The sequence below is a fragment of the Eptatretus burgeri genome, chromosome 14, assembly GCF_056783735.1.
Source record: "Eptatretus burgeri isolate ZD-2024b chromosome 14, Ebu_testis_v1, whole genome shotgun sequence".
Lineage (NCBI taxonomy): Eukaryota > Metazoa > Chordata > Myxini > Myxiniformes > Myxinidae > Eptatretus > Eptatretus burgeri.
In genome coordinates this window covers 31,791,973-31,804,502 of record NC_140974.1, presented here as the reverse complement: position 1 = coordinate 31,804,502, position 12,530 = coordinate 31,791,973, and the positions used below count along the sequence as shown (strand labels likewise).

General features: G+C 39.2%; 1 protein-coding gene across 19 annotated transcripts in view; it reads right to left on the bottom strand.

Annotated features, from left to right (window-relative positions):
- Positions 1–12,530, bottom strand: part of LOC147012901 (muscleblind-like protein 1) — a 236,258-nt gene that overhangs the window by 78,756 nt on the left and 144,972 nt on the right. For 9 of the 19 annotated variants that reach the window (XM_085854232.1, XM_085854220.1, XM_085854221.1 and 6 more), the window contains 2 exons: positions 8,980–9,116; positions 6,125–6,280 (listed from right to left, as the gene is read on the bottom strand). In XM_085854232.1, the coding sequence (XP_085710358.1) occupies positions 6,140–6,280; positions 8,980–9,116 (278 nt within the window). In that variant the 3' untranslated portion in view covers positions 6,125–6,139. Of the gene's footprint in view, positions 1–6,124; positions 6,281–8,979; positions 9,117–12,530 lie in introns of those variants that run through there. The other 10 variants (XM_085854225.1, XM_085854229.1, XM_085854230.1 and 7 more) reach the window with 3 other exon arrangements.

The window sequence follows — 12,530 nt, the reverse complement described above, 5'->3', positions numbered from 1 at the left end:
ATATTAAGCCAATGAATGAAGTATGGATTAATGTGATATTAAACCAATGAATGAAGTATGTATTCATGTGATATTAAACCAATGAATGAAGTTTGTGTTAATGTGATATTAAACCAATGAACGAAGTATGGATTAATGTGATATTAAAGCAATGAACGAAGTATGTATTCATGTGATATTAAACCAATGAATGAAGTTTGTGTTAATGTGATATTAAACCAATGAATGAAGCATGTATTGCACTTCAGTGAGCCAATAAATGAAGTATGTATTAATGTGATATTAAGCCAATGAATGAAGTATATATTGATGTGGCATTAAGCCAATAAATGAAGTATGTATTGCGCTTCAGTAAGCCAATAAATGAAGTATGCATTAATGTGATATCAAACCAATGAATAAAGTATGTATTGATCAGGCAGTAGCCAATGAATGAAGTATGTGTTGATGTGACTTTAAGCCAATTAATGAAATATGTATTAATGTGATATTAAGATAATCAATGAAGTATGCAATGATGAGGCAGTAGCCAATGGATAAAGTATATATTGATGAGGTATTAGCGAATGAATGAAGCATGTATTGATGTGACATTCAGCCAATGAATGAAGTATATATTGATGAGGTCGTAAACAATGGGTTTCAATCAGAAGGTAAACAATTATCAGGTGATAAAATCTAATCACAAGAATTGTACTTGTTTTGTCTATTAAACTGATTGGTTCACCAACACAGAAATTCTCTGATGAGCATGTGACCTATAGACTGAGCTCAAGTCAAGCACAGTATATTTTTCTGTGACGTGACATCTTGAGATTTTTCACATTTCCTCAACTTCCTTTTTTCCTTGTCTAAATGAGTAATTACAATTAACGGGTGAACTTCCTGCTGCCCCAATTAGTTGGACGATGATGTGACAACACCTGATGCGTTTTTCTTTTTCTCTCAAAAGAACTCGAATGCCTGAATTGTTACTCTTGACATGATATTCAAGAAAACATTAGAAAGAACATGTCTTAAGACAGAAATCCTAACCCTGATTTTCCTCATTCTCTTCTCAACATATTCCTGTATCATAACTGTAAAATGAAAAGTATTTACAAAATCAGAAGAGGAAGCAAATCTGGGAGTGAGGGAAGAGAGTAGTGAGAGTGGGGGAGTTTTGGAAATGTGAAGGTGGGAGGGCAGGTGAAGAGAAATTGAAGGTCACAGGGGGAGGATGAAATATTTTTTTCATGTGACAGGACGATAGTGTTACAAGTCCAATCAATGTTTCAAATTTCAAAATTCCACAATCGAATAGCTGTCAAAGCTCATGAATTGTTTTATTTTAATTCACCGAATGGAAAATGTTATGGATTGCAATGTATGCGGGGTGATCAGGAAATCCATCCATAAAACGGTGGTGGGTGATTAATGACGTCACAGAGTCCAATGATTTTTCCTTTGTTGTTTCGTAGCAATTTAAACGTTTTTCACCAAACAATTCCTAAAATAACAAAACCTTGTGTTTTACTCGCACAATGAGCGCACACATTGGGGCTGCCAGGATAGCCTGCCGTCTAATGTAGTATGCATAATAATTTATCAGCTGTCTAGTCTGGAATTGAATCTTGACTCAGCTACAAACTACCTTCCTAGTGTTTCGCAAGTAGGTGACGCATCAATGTGTGCCGTCCCTCTGATGGATGCCGAGGGACCCGTCTGCCAGCTCTGGTGCCATTTCTGGACGTTAACGATCTCAAGGTGTCTTTCACGAAGAGTAGGAGAGTTATCTCTGGGACAAATGACTAATTCCTGCCAAAATCACCTTCAGTCGATCATCAGGCCTGACCAACTGTTTTGTGAAAGACTTGGGCCAAAAACGTTCTCTGACTGACCCCCACAAGAAGGTGAAAATAATTGGGGGCCATTAAAGAAGTAGTGATGGTAGACAATGAGCACAAATAATCGTTGAGATGATATAATTTAAAAACAAGAACTTTGTACCTATCCTCCGGTGACATGCACAATGGATTCCAGAAAGTTGGGTGCGCAGAACGATTCGAATTTCTTACATGAGGAAGTGACATTGTCTCTGGGCATGAGTATTTTGTTAAATTCACCATGTAAGTTCTGAGGGGGTGTGTGTCATCCAAGTAATATGCCCTATATCACATGGTCATGTAACATGCGGTGAAGTTTCACTTTCCTCCGTTGAGTGGTTTTCAATGTACGCTCTAATTAACACTAGAACTGCCACTTTAGAACTGCTGGCACTGCTGACCGGGCACCAAGACGTCGTGCTTTGATGCAACCCCACTTTGTTCAGACACCTGACCGATTCCGTCCTCTTTTGTCAATTTAATTCAGAATGGGATTTAAAAAAAATGAAATTAAAATCAAATGGAAGACCAATTAAAATAGGTACTGCATTGGAATCATCAGAAGGAACCTGAACAAACAAAAAAGCAAAGATGAAATCATCAGGAGAAACCTGGATAGTACTCAGGTTTCAACTGCTCCTCCTCTACCCTCAAACTCATCCAAAGGCACAGCCAAGTGAGCCTTATTCGAAAAAAAACGTCAAAGAATCAAAAAGAACCCAGATTCCAAAAATTTAAATAATTCTAGCTGTGAGACCTAGCATCTGATCATGTTGAAATTAAAAAAATATATATTCCCCATCACGACTAGATCATAATTTTGAAGTTTCATGTCAATTGATGCAGTTCATGAGAGAGAATTAAAAATATATTTTCCTTCAATCCAATATGGCTGCCAAACCATGTGACCTATCAACTATTCGTGAACACCCTGGTATCCCCAAGGCTTGGGGAACATGTGTGTGAAGTTTCCTTCAATCTGTCCAGCTGTTCTGGCAAAGATTTTCATCGGTTATGGGGTAAATCCAACATGGCTGCCAAACCATGTGACCTATCAACTATTCGTGAACACCCTGGTATCCCCAAGGCTTGGGGAACATGTGTGTGAAGTTTCCTTCAATCTGTCCAGCTGTTCTGGCAAAGATTTTCATCGGTTATGGGGTAAATCCAACATGGCTGCCAAACCATGTGACCTATCAACTATTCGTGAACACCCTGGTATTCCCAAGGCTTGGGGAACATGTGTGTGAAGTTTCCCTCAATCTGTCCAGCTGTTCTGGCGAAGATTTTCATCGGTTATGGGGTAAATCCAACATGGCTGCCAAACCATGTGACCGATGATGTCATACGTGGGGAACCTTTTGTTACTCATGGATAGGCGGTCATACCTGTAAAGGTTCACCTCAAACTGTTCAGCCATTTCAGAGAAGAACATTTTTGAATGTTTATTTATTTATTTTAAATATTTTAAATATGGCTGCCGAACCACGTGACCGATGACATCATCAATTTTTTTTTCTGTTGACCAATTTATCCCCAGATGACCCTCAAAAATGCTTGTACTGATCGGATGTAGCGCTCAACGTATGCAATTATGACATCATAATGAAGGCACCGATGACATTAAAAAAACTATCACACTTATTACCTCCGCCACTGAAGGTGAAGGAGGTCACGTTTACACCACTTTCTGTCTGTTTTTTGTTTGTGTGCACGATATCGCAAAAAGTTGTGGACAGATCCGGATAAATTTGGTGAGCAGGTTGGGTGTGTGACAATGCCGATGTGATTAGATCTTGGTGAAAATCCAGATCCGGATCTGACTACAATAAGTTTTAAAGTGATTCTTCATCAAAAATGGGACCAAAACCGATAAAATGCACGATATCTCAAAAAGTTGTGGACGGATTTGGACAAAACTTGGTGGACATATTTGGTGTGTGATAAGGAAGAATTGATTCAATTTTGGTGAAGAAACGAATCCGGATCTGGATCCGATAATTTTTTAAGTGATTCTTCACCATTGAGAGACAGGGCCAAAAACTATATAGTACTGTATAGCATGATATTTCAAAAATGTAATGGGCCCGATATCTTCTCGTGGATCAGGCATTACGTGGCAGAGGTATGTGCCCCACTAAGTGCCCTTCTAGTTCCCCATGAGACCAGAGCCAAGTTTCAATCTATGGTGAAAATTTTGTGTCAGTCCGATAAGCGGTTCCAGAGAAAAAGGAATAACAAAATGCATATATGACCGATTGCTTAATCCCGCTTTTCGCTTCGTGAGCGTAGGCTAACAAAGGACGAGAAAATAGTAGAATACAATTCTCCATTAATATGACATCATGACATCCTACTGAAAGGTGATTATATAAATAAAGGTTACATTTTTTTTCCCAGCAGCAAATGTTAACTTTTTGTGCAGGTTTGTGTTCACGTTTGCGGAGCCCACGATAATAGAGCCGTTTAAAAAGTTATTTGAAAGAGATACTTTGTAATAGTACAAGAACTGCCGAGAATATTGTTTTTTTCATAACTCAAGTAAATATAATTATGATAAAAAAATATTTGCTTATTCATCAGAGGTACTTATATATTGAAAACTAGCAGTCAACCTGGTTCGAATGGGCTGTTGGAAGGGAATTCATTTCCAATAGAGAGTGGAATATTTTGAGAGTTTGCCAGGAATGTCCTTTGACAGCATCATGGCAGGGGACCTGTGGAACTTCCACGTAATGTGAAATGTGATTTCAGTTGTTCTGTTTGTAAGGGAGTTCATTTGTAAAGGAATTCAAATTCATTGTTTTTTTGCGATTATTTTCCTTTGACAACATAATCGTCATGAACTGGTAAAACTGATAAGGTTTCTCGGCAAAGTAAATCGAAGGAACCGTAATTAGACATTGACAGAATCGACTGAATAGTTTGTGGTTTTATTCATATATATATATATATATATATATATATATATATATATATATATATATATATATATATATATATATATATATATATATATATATATATACAGATGTTTGGTACGACAGAACTTTAATATGGATACAAACAAACACGACATAATAGTGACCAAACTCAATAAATCGGACGAGAAGCTGTCTGACAGGAAAGGTTCGCGTTGGCGCACGGTTTTAATTTCGGCATTCCCAACCGGAATATCAAGAGGGAAGATATTTTTGCCGACTTTAAACTCCTGTACGCTCAACTATCAACACATCAGGCTGTGTCAAACAAAGCAGACCAGGCGCTGAGGGCTCCACTATCGGACCTTGCGCATGCGTACTGTGGAATCCCGAATGACGTCATGGATTTTCACATGCAACGGGATGTTCTCTTGGCAATACAAGGATTGAGGAGGAATGCTGCCATTCACATCTGCAAACTGGTATAAAGGCACCGGAGTGGTAATCATGAATAAGATTGATTACATCGACAAGATGATGGACATCCTGAAAGCCGAAACCAAATTTAAATATCTGGGCAGTGTCAAGGAACATGACCGCACGCCTCAGATGGAAGGTCAGATCGTCAAACGACTGTTGCAGCTTCTCAACCGTGGACAACTATCAAAGGAGGTGTATGACAGAGTTAAACCTGGTGGAGCCCAACGTCCAAGAATGTACGACCTGCTGAAGATTCACAAGGAGAATATCCCTCTCAGACTGATACTGTCCATGGTGCGATCGGCACAACATGAACTTGCCAAGTGGTTGGGAGAGGTACTGCAACCAGTATTGGATTCACTTTCTCATTTCGTGGTTAAGGATTCCTTCACATTTGCAGAATCAATTAGAGCTAAAACACCGACAAGTGAGGACAACATCATGGCATCCTTTGATATTAAAAGCTTGTTCACGAATGTCCCATTGACGGAGACTATTGAGATATGTGCACATTTGCCGTATCACACCGATCTGGAACAACCGATGATCTCAGAACACTTCTTCATGGAATTAATGAACAGAGCAACAAGGGAGCTGGAATTCAGTTTTAACAACATGATGTATGTTCAAACGGACGGTGTGGCCATGGGTTCTCCATGAGGCCCAGCTCTTGCAAATATCTTTGTCGGCTATCAGGAAATGCAAAAGCTGACTGGCCGGCAAGGGGTCGATTCCCCCATCGTATACTATCGGTATGTTGATGACATTTTTACTTTGTTTGAGTCTCACACGGTATGTGACAATTTCCAGGCAAGGCTCAACACTCTCCATCCAGCGCTGAAGTTTACCACGGAGCTGGAATCGTCAAACACGTTACCGTTTTTGGACGTGTTGGTTGATAGATCCAACCTTGGTTTCACAACACCCGTCTACCGGAAGCCGACTTTCACAGGGCAGGATACTCAGTGGGACTCCTCCAGCTCCACGAGGTACAAAATTGCCTTGATCAATATCCTGGTTAACAGAGCACAGAGGATTTGTTCACATTGTAATCTTCCTGCTGGAATTGACAAAATCATGAATATACTCGGTGAGAATGGTTATCCTGAGCATATAGTTAAGAGATACAAACACAAGTTTCTAAACACGACAAAAGATCAGAGTATTGGTCCAGACAAATGTCCAGTCTATATCTGGATGCCCTGGAAAGGGCAATCGTCACGAAGGTTTGAAGTACAAATCAAACATATTGTGTCCAACACGTTTCTGGCTGTGTAACCCCGAGTAATCTTTACCTCTCGCCGTTTGCTGACGACAGTCAACAAGGATGTGCTACCAACCTCACAAACCAGCAATGTTATTTATGAGTTTAAGTGCCGATGTGAAGCTCGGTACGTGGGCCGCACAACACTAAGATTGGCTGATCGGATCAAACAACACGCCCCGTTGGCGATTCAGAGAAAGATTGTGAGGGTAAGAACACAACCGGTGTGAGCATGGAGAAATATCCAGCAACCACCGGCCACTGTACCTGCTTCATCTGCCATTGCACAGCGCTTGGTTGCGAACCATATCTGTGCAGACCAGTTCAATGCAGATATGTTCAGGATATTGAGCCGAGGTCGGAGCCCGTTTCATTTTCGTATGTTGGAAGCAATCTTCATCCTTACCACCGATCCAATATTATGTCGTCAAAAGGAATTTGTACGATCTCTGTGTCTCTTTCAGCATGTAAAGATCAAGGGAAGTACGGCAACAAATGGTGAATGGACCTTAGGGGAAACCAATCCCCCCTCTCTCCAGGATGCGGTTGCAAACGTCAATCATCGACGAACTCTGCTCCAGCCAATGGGAGCTCGAGGTGAAGATGATGAGCCGAACTTTAGGCGTTCGGATTAACCGTGACGTCATTTCGGCTGAACCAATCAGCATCTACCTTATTGAGACCTGCGTATAAAGCATACGCCTTCACTTCCTTCTTCATTTGCTGCGATTTTTTTACCCTGAAGAGTGCAATACGAAAAGCTTCGGTCACTATTATGTCGTGTTTTTTTTGTATCCATATATATATATATATATATATATATATATATATATATATATATATATATATATATATATATATATATATATATATACATATACATATATACATATATATATATATATATATATATATATATATATATATATATATATATGTATATATTTCTATTCACTGACTCACTGACTGATTGACTGACTGATATTAAAGATCGGTGACATAGAAAGCTGAAATTTTGCATACTGATGGACATCAAAGCCAGTACACTGGAAAAATAAAATCACAGAATCCTCGGAAAACATCCGGAAATGAAAATATGTTAAATAAATTAAAAATAAATAATGGAATAAATAATGAAAAAAAAAAAAACCGCAGGTGAGTGACCCGAGACAATGGGGAAGCATGGTAATTTTGTGTGCCGACGGACATCGAAGCCGATACACCAGGAAAAATTGCAGAACCGTCGGTTAGCATCTGTAAATGAAAATAAATAAATGAAAAAAAAAAGAAAATAAATAAATGAAGAATCAAATGCAGGTGAGCGGCCCGAGACAATGGGGAAACACGGTTCGTATGCTTACACAATGTGTAAGCACACTCCGCTAGTATATATATATATATATATATATATATATATATATATATATATATATATATATATATATATATATATATATATATATATATATATATATATGACTTCCGGTATGTGTACAAATCATTGACTGGGCGTTTCTACCACATGCGCAACAAAAATTAATACAACTCTAAATTACATGAATATCAATATTTGTAAGCCTCCGCAAGCACGGTCTACAACCAAAAGAGCTCTTCAGTGAGGTATCATCCAGCATTATATGTGCTGTAGTTACGACGTTTACCCCACTCAGAGACAATCGGGCAACTTGCATTTATTTATAGATAGAAGACAGATAGATGTAGATACAAAAACTGTTGCTTTTCTTGGTCTGTTATTCGTATAACTTTGTGAACAATCCTCATATACCTAATGTGAATACGCTATAAACTGCCATTTTGGTACATAGCAGCCAGGGTGGTGTTGCATAAGTCCATCGCACATCGGATGGACGTTAAGCTGGGTGTCCCTCTGATATCATCAGCTGGTGGATGTTAAAGATCTCATGGTGTTTTTGTGATGAGTGGGTGAGTTATCGTCGGCACCCTGAACAATTCACGCTCACCCCTTAAGTTGCTCTACAAAGCGCTCTTCAAACTCCGATTCCAAGTCGGGACTACGACAACCACCCATTCACTCTGGACCAATGGTCGATGGCAGAGCCTGAATCATGGCTGTGATTTGTAACAACAAAACTAGTGTGTGCCAAGCTTGCTTAAAATGCTTTCATTAAAGTAGATAAATGATCATTTTCGATCATTATTATCATCCATAAAAATACTGACCAATGTCATGTCATATGAACAGTGTATGAAATATTCGAGTTTGTGAAGTTTAAACGGTTAGGACATGTGGTTTGTATCAGAAAAAATAAAATAAAATGAATTAAAGAAATTATTATGCAAACAAGCAATGCAATAATTATTGTGGGAATGACGAAGATGGCAATTATAATTAGGACTTTGTGGCCAAGAAAATGAAATAATGAAAATGATCCACAACGAATAACCATCTTCACATCGGTGACCACACCTGGCTGGCGGTGGCAGCAAACTGCATGCTGTTGTTGGTTGTTGTCGTTGGAGATAGTGTCGTGGTAGCTCCAGTATGCATCATGGGTACTGCAGATGGTGGGTTCAAACAAAGAGCAGCGTGAAGTCCACAGTTATCTGTTTTACACATGAAGAAGAACCGTATTTTATGAAGCCTTTCTCCCACCTAGTGATTCACCCTGAGATCCATCAAAGCAAAATCAAACACAACATAGAGATGATATTGAATGTTCAAAATATCTTCAAAACAGTAAAACAACGAGACAACCAACCAACCAACCAACCAACCAACCAACTAACCGATGAGCTATCCAAACAACCAACGAACTATAACCAACCAAGCAATTGAAAAAACGAACCCAAGTGAATTTGGTTTTAATAAGACAAACAATTTTATTTTCGGCTACATTATGAGGCAGCATCATCGATCTCTCTGACTCTGGAAAATCCTCTTTATCTATTTGTTGATGACTCCACCCTCTGCCATGACATCGCTCATCCTTTGCAGGCAGGCTGCAGCTTATTCCCTCTCTTTTGACCTTGAGAAAATCAGAAATTGGTCAAACACTTGGAATATCTCTTTCAATCCTGACAAATCTCACACTCTCACTATCTTTCTCTGAAAGGACCGTCTGGCAACCGCCCCCCCATCTACTTTCTCAACAATACTTGAGGAAGTTCAGTCATTGAAACTTTTGGGCCTTACTATCAGCTATGATCTTCTTGGGCAAACCACATATCGATGTTCTTGGGCAAACCACATGTTGATGTTCTTGGGCAAACCACATATCGATGTTGGCTTCCAAAGTGGTGACTGACTGGGTATTCTGCGTCATGCAAGGTCCTTCCTTGGCACATCTGAACTCTTATCTAACTACCAGACCTTCATCAGCAACTTGATGGAGTACTGCTCTTCCCTCTGGGCTGGTACCCATGCCTCACACTTTAACACTGTGGAAACCAAGGCCTTCAGGATCATTTGAATCTCCCATGTCCCCCCCCCCCATAACCTCCCTGCTCCCAGGTCTGCAGGGAGCGCGCGGTCTGCCAGTAACCCTCTTTCTGGTGAAACTCCCAAAATCCAGATCACTGCTCACCTCCACTCATTCATTCCTCTTTTTTTCTTGCCTGTTGAACCAACTTCCTCAGTCTCTTCAATCTCATTCTTCCCTGCAGGGCTAAAAGAAAACTTTTCACCACTATCTCATGTGATCCTCCATCCACAACTATGATCTTTTCTACCCCCAATGCTCACTTCTTTTCAGGTTTACAGTTTTTCCTTCCTCTTTTGTGATTGGTAGTTTATGACTGCATTCATCTTGTTCACTCCCTATGTCCTCCCCTTGCCCTCATTCTTCCTCACATCCCTTATTTCTCCAAGTCTCCCACTATTTTGTCCCTTAACACTTCCATTGGAGTGTCCCCCTCTCTTTATCCTGTTCTTTTCGTTCTGTTATGCCCTGATCCATTTTGGTTCTAGCTCCCCCATGAGCATCGACACGACAGACAAAAAAGCATTCCCCTAAAACCCTTTTTAACGTTTTTCCCTTTGTAATCTGTCTTTTATGTCATTTTAAGTGATCTGGCAGGCGAAGAAGCACCAAGTTCAGGCAGGAGAGCACCATCATGATTAATCATGCCAAAAGAACTGGGTGAAAGGTTGGGGAAGGGTTGTTCTGCCCACAGACCGAGTTACGGGCACATTTTTGAATGAAACCTTTAATGTGCAATCAACATTGGAGGACGCATCAAATATGCAATGACTTTTTTGGATTTGACTCCCGGTTCAGCCCCAGGGATGGGGATGTAATGTCACAGGAGTCAAAACGGGAACCCATCTTTCTGTCTGTTTGTGAAGAGAATATCTCAAAAAGTCGTAGACGGATTCGGACCAAATTTGGTGAATAGGTTAGGTGTGTGACAAGGACGAACTGATTAGATGTTTATGAAGATTGAATTGGTGAATCCGGATCCAAATTGCTGAAGATTGAACTGATTAGATGTTGGTGAATCCGGATTCGGGACTTTTTCAATTTATAAAAGCGATTCTTCAAAAATGACACATCGCATGATATTTCAAAAAGTTGTGGAAAGGTTATTACAAAAACAAAATTTCAAAACTATGTGGATGAGTTGGTTCGGTGACAAAAACAAGCCGATTAGATTTTGGTTCAGATCTGGATCCAGATCTGGCCTATCAGTGGGATAACCAGAGTTGGTGTCAAAGCCACCCAATGCTCGCCTGTTTATACATTTATCGTTTTTAAAAGACTCCTCTAATAATTAATATTTTTATAAAGCATTGCAGTGAAGTCTGATCCAAATAATTTTAAAGCAATATATGTATTTGTATATTGTAATCAGTAACAAGAGCGCAAGTGATCACAATATACGCCCGGACAAGAAGGTATATACAGAATTGTGCTACTACGTGGAAAACAGCATCCTGGTTGCCATGGCAACCACTTTAGATGACGAACGTATGTCGCGACACACCTTCTCCACAGTCTGTATCTATGTACCAAATATGAAACGTGAAAGTTGAAAACTACGTGAAAGTTTCACGAAAACAAACGCGAAAGTTGACGGACGACCGGTATCACATAATACGCCCCAATATATATATATATATATATATATATATATATATATATATATATATATATATATATATATATATATATATATATATATATATATATATATATATATATATATTTGCCTGGTGTTGGCTTTATGGTCAGGGTGGAAGGCTTGGGGTCCCATGATCCTGAGTTCAAATCCCCCTTGGCTATTGAATTAATACCAGGTGGGGTTGACTCTGCCTGTCATCCTTCCGAGGTCGGCAAAATGAGTGCCAGCATACTGGTATCCTGTGTCGGAATGGCGACCCGTCCAGGATTGTGTCCAATAGCCAAGGAGACTGCTTCGGCAGCACCAACGCTCTGCACAGAGTATGGTCCCGATGGATGGATGGATATATATATATATATATATATATATATATATATATATATATATATATATATATATATATATATATATATATATATATATATATATATATCGGGCGTATAAAAAATAGTGTGGTAGATAAAAACATTAGAAAGGAAAAAATAACTTGCACCAAAAACTTTAACATTTTCACGCTCACGCTGGGGGTATCGCTATAGCTCTCTGTTCTTCGAACAGGTGAGCTAAAAATGTAAACTGTTCAGCCTGATGTAGGTACATGATCCACCGAGTACCATTCTAGTTATTATTTGAAAAATCAAATCTGTCTTCATGTATAATCAATAATCACTGTGATCCCCTTTTGCCTTGAGAACTGCTTCTACCCCATTTGGCATTGATTTAATTAGTTTATGGATTATGATTGAGTCAATCTTTTCCCAACAATGTTGTAATGCACAACAGAGCATAGTCAGACTGCTCACATACATTTTATCTTTCTCTCAAATGTAATCACCACTTTATTTATTAGGCTGACACTTTGTCTTCACAAAGTGTCAGCCTACTAATAACTACAAT